At 44.4% G+C, this 22414-nt stretch overlaps 1 protein-coding gene across 5 annotated transcripts in view; it reads left to right on the plus strand.

The window, feature by feature from the left end:
- SLC52A2 (solute carrier family 52 member 2) overlaps positions 1-22414 on the plus strand; it is a 139746-nt gene that overhangs the window by 100564 nt on the left and 16768 nt on the right. For all 5 annotated transcript variants that reach the window (XM_069221113.1, XM_069221112.1, XM_069221114.1 and 2 more), the window contains 2 exons: positions 7180-7319; positions 11195-12059. In XM_069221113.1, coding sequence (XP_069077214.1) covers positions 7190-7319; positions 11195-12059 — 995 coding nt within the window. In that variant the 5' untranslated portion in view covers positions 7180-7189. The remainder of the gene's footprint in view (positions 1-7179; positions 7320-11194; positions 12060-22414) is intronic.

A 22414-nucleotide genomic window follows, 5' to 3' on the forward strand; every position in this document is an offset into this window, starting at 1 on the left:
GAGTCCAGACCTGCGTGGCTGTTTAAGAGTGCTGCTGGGGGACTTTAGAGTGGCTGCAGTGCTTAGTTGGGACTGTGGGCTGGAGGGGCAGAGTCCCATAATGAAGAGGAGTACCTAAGAAGAGCCTGCGCGAATGTTTTGCATTTCAGAATTTTGGGGAGTTCTAGATGTAGACCTCTTTGTTTTGTAAGAACAATGTTAAGCATCATGAACCAATCCCAAAAATATGATCAAAATTGGTATTTTTGTGTTACCAAACATATATGCACCACGATACACCCACATGATGGTTCTTTTTCTCTGAAATCTCAGTATGCTGCCAAACAAATTGTGTACTTCTATTGCACAGCGTACTTTGTAATGTTTATCAGATTTGCACATAGTACTGCAATACAATTTGATGTTCTTTAATCAACCATGCTAAAATTACAAGGTTTTTAAGCAAATGCTTTAATTGCATTTTGAGCAGATAGTGAAATAAACAAAAACTTAACAAATACTGTATTTTGAGACAGGAGGACAGAAAGAAAAGTAAACACAGCAAAGAAAAGCATCCATAGGTTCAAAGTCACTTCGGAGTCTGAAACTAGTTATGAATCCATGCTTTTGCTACTCAGGCTGGTGAGGAACGGGTATTCCGGTGGATATAATTTGTAAGAAAATGAGAGAAATGATGAATTACTGGTGAGTTGGGCGTAGCAAGTGATTCCAGAGAGAAAACCTGGTGGGTGCAAGTATAAGAAATCATTGCTATGTATTACACCTGATGGTGGAAACTGTAAGTTGAACACGTGTGCCAGGGTTCATTAGTAAGCTGCCTTATTTTTTGTGGTTTCAGCTTCTATTGTCCCGTTTAAGAAAGGTAGCGGAGAAGACCATATTCTTTCAATATTTGGCTTTGATGGGGCATCAGCTGGTATTCTTAATTTCATCTCTGTGTGTGACAGGCAGAATTCCACCTCCGACAATACGACAGATTTTGCTAGAGAGGTCTTCTAGCTAGATGCTGTTCGTCATTTTCATCAGAATATACCAGATGCGTTTTCGAGCTGAAGAATGGGTACCTTGAATTTAATTTACTAGTCAACTCTTCCTTTAATGAGTAATTTGTAAGCATCTCAGTGATAGCTATGCTCTCTGAATGTGGTTGAAGCTTTGAGAAGATAATAGCATTTGCTAATTCATAGGGTTGTTGCTTTAGCAATACCAACCAGTCCTGGCGTCGTGCCGTTTTTGTGTTTACTGGTCACCATATTGGCCTTTGTAAGATATAAAAAAATATGTATAATAGAGGCACAATTTGAGCATTTAAGAGCTCTTTCTCATATTTCTTACCATCATCTGGGTGGTACATTTCAAGTAGGGTTAACCCTGAGTCCATTGTGAATATACCTTTGCAGTGTTAAATTTCTGTTCACTGCCACCAGTTGTAGAGTCAATACCTTTGACTACTTTTTGTGTCAGGATGTTGCAGTTCTTCTGTTCTTGACTGGAAACATCAAACGTCTGTATCGTTCCTCCATTGAAACAAGAGTGGTCTCTGATGTGTTAAGCTTCAGTTAATTCACGAGTCCCAGGTCTTCATATTGGTATTTTGGTGCCTTTATTATGCCCTAAGGATTTTATAACCATTCAGTTTTGGTGCAGCGAAAGGCTTGGCTTTATTTGTTGGTTATCTGCTTGGTAAGTATTGGCACTAGAGAGTTATGTAGACATAGTAGGTGTTAGAAATGGGGTCTGTAGTTGGCAGTGGTTTGCACCCTGTCCAAGTAGGAACCCTCACTCTGGTCAGGGTAAGGGAGTCACACAGGTAAGATAATCCCTGGTCACCCCCTTGGTAGCTTGGCACAAGCAGTCCGTATTATCTCAGAGGCACTATGTAAAGTATTTGTACACACACACACATAGTAACAGTGAAAACACCACAGAAGTACTCCACACCAGTTTAGAAAAATAGCCAATATTTATCTTAGTAAAACAAGACCAAAACAACAAAAATCCAGCATACACAAGTAAAGGTACAGTTTTTCAAAGATTAAATGTAGTATAGCACTTAGAAACACAATAGCTCCAACTGGAGGCTATTGGCGTCGTTCCCAACAGTCCAACGCCACTCTGGAGGGATTGTGGGCTGGTCACAGCATCGCACAGACCCCAGGTACAGTACCTTGGAAAACGTGGAAACAAAGGTGTTGCACAGAGTTGGGTAGGTGAGGCGTCCCTCGAGCTGGTGGGGCGTAATTGCCTTACTGCTACCAGGGAAGTGAGGAGTCTGTTCCTACTGCTAAGCAAGGGAGGTGGGGTGTTGATTCCTTACAGTTGCTTTGGAGGTAATGCTGCGACAGTGGCGAGGCGTCAGTTCTTTACGACAAGTTGGGGGTCAATGAATCCAGCAGGTCAAGACGCAAGGTGTAAACTTTGCGGTGTCGCAATCACACCACGGGTCCACATGCTGTGGCAGGACTTCAGAGGCGCTGCAGCAGCTCCAGGCCTACAGCATCGGTCTCGCCCATTGCACTCAGCGGAGACCATGTCCCCGGTACAGACAACAGCGTGGAGTCAGACAGTGGTGCTGGTTCCGAAGGCAAGGTCAGTTCAAGCCCCTGGAGAACCTTTGGAAGGAAGATGTAGAAAGCAAAGTCCAGTCCTTTCACTCCCAGGACAGAACCAGCAAGCAGCAGGCCAGCACAGCAAAGCAACAGGTAGTGGCAGTCCCTCCTACAGCATTCATCTCTTCTTCCTGGCAGAATGTCCTCAGCACAGAAGGATTCTAACTTTGTGGGGGCGGAGATCCAGTACTAATACCCAATTCTGCCTTTGAAGTAGGCAAACTTCAAAGAAAAGTCTCTGTAGTGCACAAGACCCTGACTTTCCTCAGACACACTCCAGGGGGACAAACACACCGCCATTCAGGTGCAAGTGTCAGCTTCTCCCTCCACTCTAGCTCAGGAAGACCCACATCCAGGGCACACCTCAGCTCTCTTTGTGTGACTGTCTAGAGTGAATTCACAAACATCCCAACTGTCATCCTGACCCAGACGTGTATTCCACAGATAGGCAGAGGCACAGAATTGTTAAGCAAGAAAATGCCTACTTTCAAAAAGTGTCATTTTCAAACTTACTATTTAAAAAACAACTTCTCCGAAAGATGTTAGTTCAGAGACCCCAAACTCCACATCTCTATCTGCTCCCAATGGGAAATTACACTTAAAATATATTTCAAGGAAATTCCCATGTAACCCTATGGGAGAGATAGTCCTTGCAATAGTGAAAAACGAATTTAGCAGTATTTCACTATCAGGACATGTAAAACACACCAGTACATGTCCCACCTTTTAAATACACTGTACCCTGCCCAGGGGACTGCCTTGGGCCTACCTTAGGGGTGACTTACACGTAGTAAAAGGGAAGGTTTGGTGCACTTGCCAGGTCGAAGTGGCAGTTTAAAACTGCACACACAGACACTGCTGTGACAGGTCTGAGACATGTTTACAGGGCTTCTTGTGGGTGGCACAATCAGTGCTGCAGGCCCACTAGTAACATTTGATTTACATGCCCTGGGCACACATGGTGCACTATACTAGGGACTTACTAGTACATCAAATATGCCAATCATGGATAAACCAATCAATAATACCATTTAGGCAGGGATCCCTCGCACTTTAGCACTGGTCAGCAGTGGTAAAGTGCTCAGAGTCCTAAAGCCATCAAAAACAAAATTCAGCACAGGATCAAAAACAGCAGATCAGAAGCAAAAAGTCTGGTGCTATCCCTGTAAAAATGGCCATTTCCAACAGTAGGCTGTTACTTATAGCAGAGATCATGAGAGGGAGTGGTTCTGTGAAGGATCAATTTAAAACCAAACTTTAAAGGTGTACCTTACAACGGGGAAAATCATGGAAATATTTAGAACGGGAGAAGTGGTTTGCCCTAGGTGTGGAGAGCAGGCTGCGGAAATGCTCCACATGGTGTGGAGCCCTGAACTGCATGAATATTGGGAGGGTGTAATTGCCTGTATAAACATGAGGTCACTGAAAGAACGATTCACTGCACTTTACTGGCATGCTTATTGGGGGGGATACCCTAGGCCGGCCAAACACAAAACCACCACCAAGTTCATAGATCTGGCCCTAGTATTAGCAAAGAGGGAGATCACAACGAAGTGGAAGGCAACCACCAGCCTCCAGGTGCCCAGATGGAAGGACATCCTGATGACAAAGGAAGGTTAGGAAAGCAAAGTGAGGGAATTTGTGACATTCTTGCTGGATGCTGACGGTAGGAAAGAGGTTTGTTCTAGCACATAACAACATTTAAATGAACTGTGTAAGTATTTCAGAATATATCATAATAAGTAACACAAGTGAACATTTTTTTTTTTTTTTTTTAAGTGTGTTGGAAATAAAATACTTCAATATGATCAAAACAAATCTTTACACTAGGTGATGCAACTTCCACACATTTTCATTTGTGCACTGTATAGTTTAATTAGTAAAACAGTATGTCTGTGCAAATGTAATGGTCATTTCAATTGAAAATGTGTTGTCTGTAATGGCAGCGAGCTGCCATACCATGCATACTCTGCTCTATCTATGCCACTGCACTCTACTCTGCACCACTCCACCTTACAGCACTCAATGCATCTGCACTTTGCACCACTACACTCTATGCCACTGCACGCCATGCCACTGCTCGCTACGCCCCTCTTCTTTACCCTGTACGACTCCGCTGTATGCCAATGCACTCTTCACCACTCTACTCTACACCACTGCACTCTTCGCCACAGCACTTTACACCACTCCAGTCTACGTCACACCAATGTACTCTGCATAGTTCCACTCTACACCACTGTATTCTGTGCCACTCTGCAACACTGCACTTTGCCAACACACACTACTCCAGTGCACTTTACACCGTAACACTCAACGCCCCTGCAGTCTACGCCAAGCCACTGCATCCCACTCTAATCTACTTTGCACCATTATGCTGTCAGTCTACGCAGCTGCACTCTACCCTGCACCACTCCACTCTATGCCACTTCACTCTACTCTGAAACAATCTACTCTATGCCACGCCAATCTATGCCACAGCACTCTACACCATTCTACTCTTAACCACTGTACTCTGCGCCAGTGCACTCTACTCTGCACCACTGTACTCTACGCCCCTGCTTTCTACGCCACTGCACTCCAACACACTACTCTGCATCACTGCACTCTTCGCCACTGACCTCTATGCCACTCTGCCCTACCCCTTACCCCCTACTCCCTACTCCACTCTACGCACTGTATTCTATGCCACTATACTCTACGCTACTCTACACCACTGCACTCTATGCCACTTGACTCTACTCTGCACTCTACGCCACTGCACTTTATGCCACTCCACGCCACTACCCTCTGTATCACTCACTTCTACACAACTCCAGTGTACGCTACTCTATGCTGTTGCACTCTATGCCACTCTACTCTGCGCTCTACTATGCACCACTCTAATATACGCAACTGCATTCTAAGACACTGCATTGTATGCCGCTGAGTTCAATGCCACTGCAATCTGTGGCACCATACTCCGCAGCACTCTTCGCCAGTGCACTCTGTACCAGTCCACTCTGCGGCACTCCAGTGTGTGCCACCCTGAGACTCCACACCACGCCACTCCAATACACAACACTCTACAACCCTCTACTCCACTCTTCGCCATGCCACGCTACGACATTCCATGTAACTCTCCTCTACGCCACTAACTTTTAGGCATGTTGAACAGCATCCACACTGCTGTACACTATGGATAAAACACATTGGCAAAGCCAATAGCTCTTGCATAGGTGAGACCTGTTGGCTGTGCCAGTGCTTGATTTGGCGGGACAGATAACCACTCCAAACTTCTTGATTTTTAGATTGGCCACACCAATTATATTTCCATCCAACAGCGATCTCAACTTTTCTGATTTGTATTACTATGCATACGTTGTATAATGACTCTTTGCTTATAGTTTGTGCAGGTTACGTCAGTTAAATGGCTATTATGTGACAGTCCTAAAAATACAACATGTTAGCTTTCATGTTGCTCATGCCTGCATGTGACTGCCTCAAACTAAAGGCTCCATACAGTTATCCAAATCATCACAGACGCCAACAGTTTTAATTTTCACCTGAGTTTCCTCCTTCAGTTTCTTTACAAATCCTCTTCTGTGCCTCAAATCCTCTTGTATCAGTCCTGGGCTTCATTTCTTCTTTGACTTTTCTAGTCCTCTAAACTGAGCCCTGTACGTCTGCCTTCTGCCCTTTCCCTCGCCTCATTGTTTCCTCACCAGAGTTTTTACCTGTTTAGATTGAAATGACAGAGCTGGTGCCCTACTCGCTGCCTCTGGTGAGTAAGGCAGGCATGTGGGGCAGGTCTCTGTCCCAGGTGCAGTGCATCGTCGCCTGCATAAAGTCACAATAAGATCAGAGGTTTAAGTACGTTGGTGAAGCGGTCGCAGTAGTGTGTTCACTATTCATCTATATTGGAGCCCCAGGTTTCTCTGTCGTCAGCACGTCGTCACTAACCCTGTGTTGATCATTTGCCTCAGTGTACAGTCGAATGCCACACCTTGTGCTAGCTTGATAATGCAGTGGGGATTTGGGCCGAATGCCACACCAAGTCCTCATGGACACAGCCTCTGTCCATTCTTCACTGGGGTTAGGAGTTCCACTTTTAACACAAATCATTACAAACTCCCAGATATTTACTCACAAGACTTTAGTTAAGTAGCTTACCAATATTATAGGAAAGAAAAATGTTTGAGTGAAGTTATGATCCAAAACCTAAAAACAACTGAACTGTTTTGGTTTCTGCATAGGTAGGTGATTTTGGTGTAGTTGTTTAATTTTTAAGAGATGGCTCTAATCCATCCTTGTCTTGCACATTTTTAGAATAGTATCTATTTATGTTTTCATTCTTTTAACTCACCTTCAAAGTATATGAACAATTTCCGAAGCGGAGTCCCTGGTTCCACTTCTCCTTGACGTGATTGCCTTTTGCTGTATATGATTTGGCTTCATGTACTGCGTAGACACTTAACTTGTTCTCAGTAACATCAGGAAAAAAAATGGTGTGGCTTAACGGTTTCTAATGTGCTGAAATCAACGTGATATTCCATAGCCACCTATCTTAATCTTTGTGTCTTATATTCTTCAGTCCTCCAAAGATGGCAGCAGCAGTCTCCGGCAGGGACCTGGTCACGCACCTTCTGGTGGCACTCTTTGGTATGGGCTCCTGGGCAGCGGTGAATGGCTTGTGGGTGGAGCTGCCTGTTGTGGTTCGAGAACTTCCAGAAGGTGAGATCTCTCTCTAACCCCTTCTTGTGGTCTATAGGGACAGAAAATGTCACACAGCCTGAGCGTCACTCCGTAGTCCGTGCCAAAGTTGTCCAGCAAAGGAGAATTCATCCCTTGTTGGTATATGTTAGCAGATACATTGTGAGATGTCCCTAATGCAGTAGATGGTTTACAGGCATTATTCAAAATACATAGATTGTTGGGGCCTGTGATGTTTTTAATTTGAAAGACTCCAAAACAGACAGAAAAGGTGTGTTACATATACAAAGATATGTTTGTAATTGTATCAGAGGTATTCCTGAATTGGATCTTTCATAGATTCACATGCTTTAATTATTCCTCATCGTCGAAGTGGTAGTCTCGTGGTACTATAATAAAGCAAGGTGTATCATTATAATAGGCCATAAAGGCAATGAATCAATGGTTTTATAACCTTTCTGTGTCCTTTTTTTTTTTTTTTTTTTTAAAGGGCCAAACTACAAACTTTATGCACTCAGACGATAGCACCCTCTACAACACTCCCAAGGGAGGTTGAGTTATAAGAGGAGCATCTCAGGGGAGGACGGTGGGTTGCATGTGAATCTATGAAAAATTCCAAAACTGGAGAACTATAGTTCTAGGTAAATAACTACTTTTCTTCCCTGGTTTTATCTTATAAATAGACACATGTATGTAACTTAATCAGGTGTTCTGTCATGTAATATACATATATCTCCTATATCGCAAATGTCATTTCATTCCCTGTATACCCACTGATAGATGTCAGTAACATAAACCCATGCATACATGTTATATAAACTGTGAGAAATGCTTAAGTCCGTGGGATGCCTTTACGTTTGGAAATATACCTACAGATGTCAGTAGTATCAGATGTCACCACTTTATTAAACTAGCAGATATCTGTAATATTATGAGATGCCATATCATGTTATATACCATGAGAGATATCTCTAATATGATTAAATGTCATCTTACTGTGAGAGAGGGCTCTAACGTCACGAGATAGCTTATCTTGTGTGTTGTAGATATACTGACAGATTTATGTAATATTCTGATGTCTTCTCATGTGGTAGTACTGCGTACCATGAAGAAAAATATTTTTAATTTGACCTTAGGGGATGACCCCCGGGACTCCCCAGACAAAGTTCAGGGGGTCAAGGTACCACTTCCGTGACCTTCTATTCCTTAGGTTTATTTGATTTTTATGACACAAGGACGAGTCTCCATGTCATAAAATGGCAGCCGTAACTTTCTCTTCATGTTGTGACCAGCTAATCTGTTTGCATAATCTGAGCACACTGTATCCAATACATATATACATATGTGCATTTTGAACCTTAATTTCTGAACGGATTTACTCCAAATCACAACGAGCATTTGCAATGCAACGGGTCTTGCATTTGTTCGAGTTAGAGCTATTAGCGTTGTAAACTCCTAAGCGGACTTTTCTTGCCACATAAATTGAAAATTAAAAGTAAAACAGTTTCACATAAGCGAGACGATTCACAGGACCATGGACGCCATGAGCATCAGCGTGAAGAGACACACGAAAGGAAAAAATAAGTTCGCTCACAGTCAAACTTATCCGCAAAAGTGCAATTATCCATGTAACAGGGGCGATTGCCAAGGCGGTAACAAAACCTCCCCAAGGAGGGAAAAACGTAGACCATTTACCAATGTCATCAAAGGATTTTTGAAGGGAACCCCACGAACGAGTGGTAGGGATGGGCGTGATGTGAGCGTTGTTAAAAGCCCAGATACATACCAACACTTCGGAAAAGCAGCGCTTGCGCGCTGCTATGCTCAACTTAAAAAGCGCGCTTTCTGTGTAAAGGTCTAGCTGTGTGCCACAATTGGTGTAATTCTGTTCAGCTGTTTCGCTGTTCAGTTTTCCTATGCAAACCTGATTGTAACCATAACTATAGAGTGGCTACTGCCACTGTGTCACAAACAGACCCTCCAGCTTTTTGCTTTTTTGCATTTTGCAAAACAAATACGAAATTAACTGTGAAGGTGATCCCCACATCTTTCCTGACATTTTGCTGCAATAAACGCAGAGAAACCCTGCAGTGTGCTGAAAACAGTGGCAAAGGTCAAGGAAATGTGCTATAAAACTGTCAGCGTGTTGCCTGCGTTATCTCATCTTATCATTTGTGTAAAAAAAAAAAGACTTAAAAGAAATTATGAGACTTCACTGGTTAATTGAATAGATTGACAACTGCAGTGGTTTGTATTTTTGTCAACTACTTGTATCTTCCTATATTGTAAGTATTTTATTGTGTATGTTCTATCCTATATAAAACAACATGAAATGTTGCAAAAAAATAAACATCTTTTAGCTCCCTATTACACACTACTGTTTGTAATAAACCCATATTAATTACAACAACTTTCTCATACTTGGTAAGTTCTGTACTTTGTATGCTAAATTCACAGCAGCATAGCACAGCAATAAAAATGTCTGCGCTGCATTGCATGAAAGGGAGAGAGCAGAACAGCACCTTATCCAATGAGACCGAGCACTGTTTTCCCCTCCCCCTGCTCTGGTGCGCTACAGCCTGCTTTGCATATAGCGCACCAGAGCAGGGGAGGGGAAAATAGTTCACCCCCTGTAGTGCTGTACTTCCATGTCAGTGAGGATGATCCAAGATGGCCGCTGCCATCACAAATCAACTTAGGAGTTCAGGTATAGTTGTGTAATGTAGCACCAGTCAGGAGTTGTCACATAAAGTCTTCTCGACGCGCTGAGCCTTTTCCAAGTCTGCACCGACACTGTGATAACTGACATCCTATAGCTTTGAACTGGCTCACAGGAGCAGGTTTCGAGCTGGGCGTCTCTACACTTGGTCACCACAAGCGGTAAGACCTGTCTTCAGCTCAGCTTCCTGACACTTCCATTTAAATGGAACTGGAGAGCCACAGATTGGCAGTGGACCCTTGAAGGTAGATATAGACAGGATACTTTAATATAGTGTACTGAGAGGGATTGGAAAGAATACATGAGTCTCAAAACTATCAATGCGTTGAAGCCTCTTGCCTCTCTTAGCTCCCAGGCAGCCTTAGCACACTTACCAGATAACAGTCTAATGAACGGGGAGGAGAGCACACAATGCATGATGGTAAATGCAGTGCATGATAACATTCACTTTAGTTTAAATGCAAGTATTGAAGGTGTTGCAGTTGTTGGTCAGCCAGTGCTGTTTATGTCTGGATACATGTGAATCTGGATTATCGTACAATATTTCAATACGCGTGCTGAAGCTAAAGTGATTATAACTATGTAGCGCATCTACAAAAATGCATCTTGGAGAAAAGTGTTCTGGTGCGCTATGTAGTGGACTTCCCTCCACACTTCAACAAGCAATTAAAGCATGTTTTTTATTGTGCTCCTTGCACCTGTAACTCCTTGTCCACAGGGATCAGGAGAGAAGGAATATTGAGTAATTCAGCATCTGAGGGCCTTGCCTCAATCATTCAAGATTACCTATTGATAGTCTGAAAGCATCCCAAATGAGCTATGCAGGTGTCCGCAGACATGCCACATGATCAGCTAGAGAGGGCTTCTCTTTAGGTCCATCTCTGAGAACCAACTCATCAGATCAAAACTATTGATCATTAATAAAACAAGATGCAGGTGTGGAAGTGATGATCGATTTCTCTCAGGCTTTAATCATTTTATATGAATTGACTACACTGATTCATCCCAAGAGGTGAGCTGGAGGTCTGTGATGGACCGATGGTGGAGGAACAGAGCTGAGGATGTCTTCAGTTGTGGCACCACTCACCTCTGCTTTCGTACCTCTGATGTATTGAAGGCATGTGTATTTCACTCGGAAGAAGTAAATCTGTGTTTCTGCTCCTTCTCTTCCTCTTAGGTTGGAACCTCCCGGCGTACCTGTCAGTCCTCATCGCATTTGGAAACCTTGGCCCCATCGCCATCACCCTCGCCCATCGCTTTGCTCCTGGGAAGTTCAAGGAGAGTTATCTAATCTATGCCATCCAGGGGCTGAGTGTGCTGGCTGCTGCCTTCCTGGCCGCCTTCTGGCGAGGGCAGGTTTGGATCGGAGGAGAGCTCCACAGCCTACCCTTCCTGCTGCTCGCCTTTATCCTGGCTTTCTTCTGCTGCACCTCCAATGTCACCTTCCTGCCTTTCATGTACCAGTTTCCGCAACTCTACATCCGCACCTTCTTTATCGGACAGGGACTCAGTGCGCTCTTCCCGTGTGTGGTGGCGCTGGGACAGGGTATTGGCCAGCTAGAGTGTAGAAACAACAGCTTTGGCAATGCCACAGAGCCATACTATTTTCCAGAGAGTTTCTCAGCCGATGGGTTTTTTGGATTCCTCTCAGCCTTGCTGGGCATATCTATGCTGTCCTTCATATGCCTCGTCCAGTGGAAGCGTCGAGGCCCGGCTTCTGGCCCAAGCAAGCGACAATCTACAGGGGATAGTATTACATCAGAAGACTCCTATCCTCTCCGGGAGAACGGCACACCTTCTGGTGACGACATGGAGATCACCCAAAAGCCACCCGTTGCGGCCGCTACTAGCTTTTGGACAGGGAGGAATATTTACTTGTTGGGGCTGTTGGCATTGTCAAATGCGCTTACCAATGGCGTGCTGCCCTCTGTGCAGAGCTATTCCTGCCTGCCCTATGGAAGGATGGCCTACCATCTGTCAGCAGTGCTCAGCAACATTGCCAACCCTATGGCTTGCTTCCTAGCCATGTTTGTGATGTGCAGGTAGGTGCTCTGACAAATTACACAGGGTAGGGATGAGGCACGATGAGGTTCAGCTGTGGAAAGACATACAATGTGAATATCAATGGGACAACAGATGTCAGTCATTGAGATAGAACAGAGCAGGTACATGACCTGATCGCCCCTTTTTGTTCTTCATAGATTGATGGTCTGTGTATCTGTGTCATGTTGATTCCCATGCGTTTCCTCCATGTGCTGTGTTGATCCAGCAGGACTCCAGCCCCAATGCCATGTTGATTCCAAAATCACCCCTAATTTTGCTCTTTTGATCTCCAGTTGTCACTTCTTTGTGAACTCTTAATTCCCAGATTGGCCCTTGTTATGCTGTGTTGACCTCCAGGTCACCCCTGATTGTACTCTGTTAATCACTACTCTGTTTCATGTGGATACCCAGTTCTTCTCTCTTTATTTTGTGTTCATCCATAGCTCACCCCCGTAGTGCTGCTCAAATCCCGAAGTCTTCACTTGGTGCACTCTGTTGATTCATAAGCTGTGTTGATCCCCCCCCTATGTTACATCATTTTACATGTTGATCCCAGGTCTCCCCTATTTGTACCCTGTTAATCCCTCAGATCACCCCTCATTGTGCTGTGTTGATACTCCAGTTGTCCCAGATCACCCGCTTTGTGCCATGTTGACACCTAAGTTTAACATTTTTGTTTTATGTTGATCCACATATCCTTTCCTGTGCACCTCTGTTGTGCTGTGATGATGTCCAAAACTCCTCATTGTGCAGTGTTGATTACCAGGTCACCCCTCCCTGTGTCATGTTGATCACCAGGTCTCTCTTCGTTGTGTCACTTGATCATATTGCGTCTAGCTGATAGCTATGTCTCCCCTTGTTATGTTGTATTGATCCCATATTGCCACCTCGTTGTGCTCTTTAATCCCCCTCACTCACCCATCTTTGTACAGTGTTGATCCCCTCTGTTTCACCTCGCTGTGTGGGTTGATTCCAGGTCCCCAGTCTTTGTTTTCTGTTGATTCCCAGATCACTTCTTGTTGTGCTGTGTTGTTCCTCCTGATTAGCCCTTGGTGTGTACTATTGATCAAGTTATTCCTCAGTGTGCTTTGTTGATCATGTTGTGTCATCTCTTTGTGCTACTGTAATTCCCTAATTGTCCCCTCATTGTGCTGTTACTTTATAGAACTCCCCTTGTTGTCCCGTGTTTTACCTCCAAGTCTTTCCTGGTTGCTCCTTGTTGAGCTACTCATCACCTTTTGTTGTGTTGTGTTGATCCCCAGGTCTGCCCTTTTTGTCGTGTTCATCTACGGGTCTTCCCTTGTTGTATTATGTGGATCCATGGGTCACAGCCATGAACCATTACCTGAGGCTTGAGGATGGTCTGAATTTGAAACTTCACCTTTGGGTAAAAATAAGACATTGGGCAAAAATTGTATGTTGGTAGCATCTGCTGCTGTAGATACACATGCTTTGCATACTCCTGCTATCTAGTGTTGGGTGCAGATATTTGAGAGTTGTTTTTCTTAGTAGTCTTTGTAGAAGTTTTCAGATACAAGATCTTGTGGCTTCTCCCTTATTCCACAATGCACCAGGACAAAGACTCCGCCTTTCTTTTTTTTTTTTTTTTTTTGCCTCTCTCTTGCCTGGACGTTCCAGTGTTAGCTCTGGGATCGACAACTCCTTCTTTTGGAACCGAGGGGTCAGTCACCAAGGATTTGACCCTAGCGATGGAAGAATGCAGCAGCAACATGTATGAATTGAACTTGAGTGGTGTTATTGCAACTATCTCGATCAGATCGTATTAAGAATCATGGTTTGGGGAGGATGTTATGGAGAAAACACCATTCCAATTCTTCCCTTAAATGCAATTCTAAATTCCCCTGGTCCAACCAGCATTGGGTCTGTATACCGTGCTTGCCTCCTTAGCACAAGGTGACGACCTGCTTGGTGTGTAAAGCCTTTAAGTGCAATAGGACCATCAGCTAACAACGGGAATGCTGCTGGGCACATCACAAGATGCAGCATCTAGACTCACCTGAGTCCTTGAGGCTTTTCATGCCCAAGAACATCACCGCCTCTGAAGGAGTAGATCCTGGGCTTTCAGGTATCCATTTGACGTAGGAAGAACAAAGCACGTATGTTCTGATACTTCAGAAGCAGAAAAAGAATTGCCAGGTGCTGTGGTGCCAGACCACAGGCACCAGGACAAAATCTGCTCCTAGAACAACCACTCAAAACATGCTGATCTGAAGAAAGTTTCCCCAGGAATCAACCTAAAAACTGCCCTTATGTAGAGGCCAATTATTGCTGCCAAGAGAGTCCGGCATCAGGCCCTAAGGTGAACTACAAAATGCACTGACTGCCAGGTCCGTTTTCAGGCTCTGAGACCTACTTATGCCGAGGGACTCCCCTCGGTTCCTGAAAAGCCTCTTGCGAAAGGCACTAAGTCTTGGCATCTATCCATGCCACCTCCTCTGTCACCACAGTCCTCTTTTCACTTTCACCCTATTGACTCAGACCAAGCGCCCAATAAACTGTCCTCGGAGCCAAAGTGAGCTTCGAAGCTGACTCAGAGACCCACCCCAAGATCAGCTCAGAAACATGCTTTGATGTCAAAATCGGACTCGGTGAGAACCCTTTAACATTTGAGCTTCTTGAGATGCCCAATCCCAGGCAGCAGAAGGTCTTCATTTACACATCCTAACTATGCCACAACAGAACCCTTAACCCCGCACTGGGTCAGCCTCACAAACCTCAGGTGCCCAAGAAGATGATTCTCACCCTTAGAGAACAGATATCAAAGAAGCTACAGTCCTTTCTGATTCCTAGGAAGATTAGGGACAAGGTTACTAGCCAGGCACCACAATCTCTTGTGTAGGCTTCACACACCACCACCACCACCTCCGCCTCTCACGCTGCCACCTCCTCTGTCACCGCAGTCCTCTTTTCACTTTGACCTTATTGACTCAGACCAAGTGCTGAAGGGGCACCTGAACTCAGTTGCAGAGGATCAATAGTAGGTCAGGGCCCGGGAGTATTATGCTTCAACCCCCCTGGTTGGGCCCACTAACCCCAACTTGCCCCATGGCCCTCTGAACGGGGTTCTGATATCAAGTATTAAAGTGTGGGTACCTTGAACTTGCAGAATAATGCATACAAATTCTGAGTGAGGCAAATAAACTTACTATGCATGTGTACTAATCAACAAAGTGGAATAGATTAATACATTACTGTTTAGGTAAAGATATAGATCCCATTAAGGCATCAGTATAGGACATGGCAAACATCTTCATTTACTAGTATTAAGCTGTAGAAACCGGTTACATGCAAAACAGAACATTTGTCTCTCTTTAAAATACCCGTAGTCAAGTACTTCTTTGTGGGGCTTAAGAGGGTGATTCAAGAACTCCATCAGTGCTAGTCTGGAACTTGAACATAATTCTAACAATACTGATGTGTCATCTTGTTGAGCCGCTACATTCTTGCGATATGTGTTTTTTTCCCTGTAAGGTAGACTTCCTTGTTGCGATCACCTTCCTCAGCAGTGTTGGGCAGGCTTGTCAGGCAGGCTAGCACTCTCTGGTCAGCCAGCTTGAATGGATATAAATATGTTCGGTGGCATGTGTAGCTGCAGATACACATGCTGTGCACAGTCCGCCGTCTGGTGTTGGGCTCGGAGTGTTACAAGTTGTTTTTCTTCGAAGAAGTCTTTTCGAGTCACGAGACCGAGGGATTCCTCCCACTTCGGTTCCATTGCGCATGGGCGTCGACTCCATTTTAGATTGTTTTTTTTCCGCCATCGGGTTCGGACGTGTTCCTTTTCGCTCTGTGTTTCAGGTCGGAAAGTTAGTCAGAATCTCGGAAAAATTCGTCGGTATTGTTTCGTTCGGTATCGGGATAGATTAGAACAAATCGACACCGAATCTTGAAGAGCACCGGTAGCCCTTCGGGGTAATTTCGATCATCCGTCGGGGCCTGGTCGGCCCAACCGCGTGCAACATCGAGACTGATGGAACGGACCCCGTTCCGATTCTGTCCTAAATGCCATAATAAATATCCTTATACGGATCAACATTTGGTCTGTAACTTGTGCCTGTCCCCCGAGCAGAAGGAGGATAAGTGCGAGGCCTGTTGCGCGTTTCGGTCGAGAAAAACGCTCAGAGACCGAAGAGCCAGGAGGTTGCAGATGGCGTCCACGCCGACAGGACAACAACGGTTCGAGGAGGAGGAAGAAGAAACTTTCTCCATCCACAAGTCGGATTCTGAAGAATTCGACGTCGAAGAACAACCAACCGTGAGTAAGACGTCGAAACAAAAATCACACGATAAAACTGACAAAGCCCAGGGGACGCCACCGCCAACAGGCCATGGCTTAACCCGGAAAGTAGGTGACCGTACATCGGCACCGAAAAAGGGCGAGCTGGTGTCGAAGTCGTCCGACTCAGGTCGAGACACAGGCACGCAGCAATCTCGGGACCGAGAGAGTGGTGCAGAAAGGGGTCGACACCGAGACAGCGGCACCGAAGATGGTCGGCACCGAGAGGGCACGACGCCGAAAAGAAGAAAGATCTTGTCGGAGCCGAAAAAATCCAGAGACACGGTTTCGGTGCCGAAACACCCGGCAACCGAACCGAAAACCGGTTCCTACTCAGAGGAACAAGGACTGTCCTCTCAACTAAAAAAACACAGATTTGAGGAGGAATTACAAACAATAGAACCAGATCACACGCAAAAGCGGATCTTTATCCAAAAGGATACAGGGAAGATCAGCACTCTTCCCCCAATCAAAAGGAAAAGGAAACTTGACTTCCAGCAAGTAGACAAGCAACCACAAGCAAAGGTGGTAAAGAAGGTAACTCCACCACCTTCTCCACCACCGTCAACTCATGCATCACCGGCACAAACTCCACCACACTCACCAGCTCATACCACCATGAGCCAGGATGATCCGGATGCATGGGACCTCTACGACGCTCCAGTATCGGACAATAGCCCGGAGTCGTACCCAACTAAACCCTCACCACCTGAGGACAGTACATCATATGCACAGGTGGTAGCTAGGGCAGCCGAATTTCATAATGTATTGCTACATTCGGAGCCTATTGAGGATGACTTCCTCTTTAACACCCTGTCCTCCACCCATAGCCATTATCAAAGCCTTCCCATGCTCCCAGGAATGCTAAGGCACTCTAAACAGATATTTCAGGAGCCAGTTAAAAGCAGAGCCATAACTCCAAGGGTGGAGAAAAAATACAAGGCTCCGCCCACAGACCCTGTTTTTATTACATCACAACTGGCACCAGATTCTGTAGTTGTGGGAGCAGCTCGTAAAAGAGCCAACTCGCATTCATCAGGCGACGCACCACCTCCAGACAAGGAGAGCCGCAAATTTGATGCAGTGGGAAAAAGGGTTGCAGCACAAGCGGCAAATCAGTGGCGCATCGCCAACTCGCAAGCACTCCTACGACAGGGCTCATTGGGATGAGATGCAACATTTCATCGAACACCTCCCCAAAGAGTTCCAAAAACGAGCGCAACAGGTGGTGGAAGAGGGACAAAGTATCTTGAATAACCAGATACGGTCTTCCAAGCATGCAGCGGATACAGCTGCAAGAACAATAAATACTGCAGTCACCATAAGGAGGCACGCATGGCTGCGCACATCTGGGTTCAAACCCGAAATCCAACAGGCTGTGCTCAATATGCCGTTTAATGAACAGCAATTGTTTGGGCCGGAGGTGGACACTGCAATTGAAAAATTAAAAAAGGACACCGATACAGCCAAAGCCATGGGTGCACTCTACTCCCCGCAGGGCAGAGGCACATTTGGCACATTTCGTAAAACAACTTTTAGGGGAGGGTTTCGAGGTCAACCCACAGAAACCAGCACCTCACAAACAAGACCACCTACCTACCAGGGACAATATCAAAGGGGAGGTTTTCGGGGACAATACAGAGGGGGCCAATTCCCAAGAAACCGGGGAAAATTTCAAGGTCCCAAAACCCCTCAAAATAAACAGTGACTCACAAGTCACACAACCCCTTCACACAACACCAGTGGGGGGAAGACTAAGTCAGTTCTACAAATCTTGGGAGGAAATAACAACAGACACTTGGGTCTTAGCAATTATCCAACATGGTTATTGCATAGAATTTCTCCAATTCCCTCCAAACGTCCCACCGAAAACACACAATATGTCAAAACAGCATATAGATCTTCTAGGACTAGAAGTTCAAGCATTACTGCAAAAGGACGCAATAGAATTAGTACCAAGTCTACAGAAAAACACAGGAGTTTATTCACTGTACTTTCTAATACCAAAAAAGGACAAAACTCTCAGACCGATACTAGATCTCAGAACACTAAATACCTACATCAAATCAGACCATTTTCACATGGTCACATTACAAGACGTAATCCCACTGCTCAAACAGCAAGACTACATGACAACATTAGACCTAAAAGATGCGTATTTCCATATACCGATACATCCTTCACACAGGAAATACCTAAGGTTCGTATTCAAAGGAATACATTACCAGTTCAAAGTGTTGCCATTCGGAATAACAACTGCGCCAAGAGTCTTTACAAAATGCCTAGCAGTAGTAGCTGCACATATCAGAAGGCAGCAAATACACGTGTTCCCTTACTTAGACGACTGGTTAATCAAGACCAACACGCTAACAAAGTGTTCACATCACACAAAGTATGCCATACAGACCCTTCACAAGCTGGGTTTCTCCATCAACTATGCAAAGTCACACCTTTTGCTGTGTCAAACACAGCAATACTTAGGAGCGACAATCAACACAACAAAAGGGATAGCCACTCCAAGTCCACAAAGGGTTCAAACATTTTACAAGTTAATACAGGCCATGTATCCAACACAAAAGATACAAGCAAAAATGGTATTAAAACTCCTAGGCATGATGTCTTCATACATAGCCATTGTCCCAAACGCAAGGTTGCACATGCGGCCCTTACAACAGTGCCTAGCATCACAATGGTCACAAGCACAGGGTCAACTTCTAGATCTGGTGTTGATAGACCGCCAAACATACATCTCGCTTCTATGGTGGAACAGTATAAATTTAAACAAAGGGCGGCCTTTCCAAGACCCAGTGCCACAATACGTCATAACAACGGATGCTTCCATGACAGGGTGGGGAGCACACCTCAATCAACACAGCATCCAAGGACAATGGGACATACAGCAAAGACAGTTTCACATAAATCACCTAGAACTGTTAGCAGTATTTCTAGCGCTGAAAGCATTTCAGCCCATAATAACCCACAAATACATTCTTGTCAAAACAGACAACATGACCACAATGTATTATTTAAACAAACAGGGGGGGACACACTCGACACAGTTGTGTCTCCTAACACAAAAAATATGGCATTGGGCGATTCACAACCACATTCGCCTAATAGCACAATTTATTCCAGGGATCCAAAACCAGCTAGCAGACAATCTTTCTCGGGATCACCAACAAATCCACGAATGGGAAATTCACCCCCAAATACTGAACACTTACTTTCAAATTTGGGGAACACCCCAAATAGACCTATTTGCAACAAAAGAAAACTCAAAATGCCAAAACTTCGCATCCAGGTACCCACACCAGCAATCCCAAGGCAATGCTCTATGGATGAATTGGTCAGGGATATTTGCGTACGCTTTTCCCCCTCTCCCTCTCCTTCCATATCTAGTAAACAGATTGAGTCAAAACAAACTCAAACTCATACTTATAGCACCAACATGGGCAAGACAACCTTGGTACACAACACTACTAGACCTGTCAGTAGTACCTCATGTCAAGCTACCCAACAGACCAGATCTGTTAACACAACAGATCAGGCATCCAAACCCAGCATCGCTGAATCTAGCAATTTGGCTCCTGAAATCCTAGAATTCGGACACTTAGACCTCACACAGGAATGTATGGAGGTCATAAAACAAGCTAGAAGACCTTCCACTAGACACTGCTATGCAAATAAATGGAAAAGATTTGTTTGTTACTGCCATAACACTCAAATTCAACCATTACACGCATCTCCAAAAGATGTAGTAGGATATTTACTACATTTGCAAAAATCAAATCTAGCTTTTTCTTCCATAAAGATACATCTCACCGCAATATCTGCTTACCTGCAGATTACTCACTCAACTTCACTATTCAGAATACCAGTCATTAAAGCGTTTATGGAAGGCCTAAAGAGAATTATACCATCAAGGACACCACCTGTTCCTTCATGGAACCTCAACATTGTTTTAACAAGACTCATGGGTCCACCTTTCGAGCCCATGCATTCTTGTGAAATGCAATACTAAACGTGGAAAGTTGCATTTCTCATTGCCATCACATCTCTAAGAAGAGTGAGTGAGATTCAGGCATTTACCATTCAAGAACCATTTATTCAAATACATAAAAATAAGATAGTTCTAAGAACAAATCCAAAATTCTTACCAAAGGTTGTCTCACCGTTCCACTTAAATCAAACAGTAGAATTACCAGTGTTCTTCCCACAGCCAGATTCCGTAGCTGAAAGAGCACTACATACATTAGACATCAAAAGAGCACTAATGTACTACATTGACAGAACAAAACTAATTAGGAAGACAAAACAACTATTTATTGCCTTTCAAAAACCTCTTACAGGAAATCCTATTTCATAACAAGGCATTGCTAGATGGATAGTTAAGTGCATTCAAACCTGCTATCTTAAAGCAAAGAGAGAGCTGCCTATTACACCAAAGGCACACTCAACCAGAAAGAAAGGTGCTACTATGGCCTTTCTAGGAAATATGCCAATGAACGAAATATGTAAGGCAGCAACATGGTCTACGCCTCATACATTTACTAAGCACTACTGTGTAGATGTGCTATCTGCACAACAAGCCACAGTAGGTCAAGCTGTACTAAGAACTTTATTTCAAACTACTTCAACTCCTACAGGCTGAACCACCGCTTTGGGGAGATAACTGCTTACTAGTCTATGCACAGCATGTGTATCTGCAGCTACACATGCCACCGAACGGAAAATGTCACTTACCCAGTGTACATCTGTTCGTGGCATTAGTCTCTGCAGATTCACATGCGCCCACCCGCCTCCCCGGGAGCCTGTAGCCGTTTAGAAGTAGATCTTCAACATTTGTACATTTGTAAATATATTACTTTAACCTTCATTTTGTACATACGTATTCATTCCATTGCATGGGCACTATTACTAGCATACACAACTCCTACCTCACCCTCTGCGGGGAAAACAATCTAAAATGGAGTCGACGCCCATGCGCAATGGAACCGACGTGGGAGGAGTCCCTCGGTCTCGTGACTCAAAAAGACTTCTTCGAAGAAAAACAACTTGTAACACTCCGAGCCCAACACCAGACGGCGGACTGTGCACAGCATGTGAATCTGCAGCGACTAATGCCACGAACAGATTTACACTGGGTAAGTGACATTTTCCATATCTGTCATGGTCCAAGATACTTAAAAACAAAAAAATAAAAAAAGAGGAAAATAACAGCCTACACGCTGGACTTTTCAAGCTGACCCATATACCAATCGAACACTGTGTATCAGGCCTTAACTATTGGAGGAACATGTGAAGAACAGAGTGGTTTTAAGAGCATGCGTGAAATGTCTTTCAAAAGTCCTGTCTCCCTTTCAAGGGAATCAGACAGTTGAATTGTCTGTTTTCTTTCCACGCCCAGAAACTGTTGGTAAAAGGGGTTTGCACACACTTCAATGTGAAGAGGACATTGATGTATTACATTGATGGAGCTGAATCTATGCTTAGTTACAAGATCGCATACAGGGAGTACTATATCTAAGGGCAGTGTCACCTGATGGATTATTGGATGCATTCAAGCATGCTGTGCTAAGGCTAAACTTACATTTCATGACATGCCTGGAGCACATTCTACACAGTAGAAGGCTTTTAATATAACTCTCTTTAGGAACATTCCTGTGTCGGACATAGGTAAAGCTTTTTCCTGGTCAGTGTCACACACGTTTACTCTTCATTGCTGTGTGTGCATTCAAGCCTGCCAAGAGATTTTAGCTGGCCGAACAGTTTGTAAACCTCTGTTTCAAATATTTGCATCATCTGCTCGCTAGCCAATGCTTGTGGGAGCAAATATGTAAAAGTCTGTATCACATTTGTATCCACAGCAACAGATGCTACAAACGAAAAATGTTACACTGAGACCATCTGTTCATAGCTCATCGTGCTGTAGATTCACATTCACCCTCCCTTACAGATGCTAGCAATGATCTTGAATGTTTTCCACTTTCTGTCCCTTCACAATACGCAGTGCATACATTCTGTCTTCATTTCACTACACTCTGGTGTCACTGCTCA

The sequence above is a fragment of the Pleurodeles waltl genome, chromosome 2_2, assembly GCF_031143425.1.
Source record: "Pleurodeles waltl isolate 20211129_DDA chromosome 2_2, aPleWal1.hap1.20221129, whole genome shotgun sequence".
NCBI classification, from domain to species: domain Eukaryota; kingdom Metazoa; phylum Chordata; class Amphibia; order Caudata; family Salamandridae; genus Pleurodeles; species Pleurodeles waltl.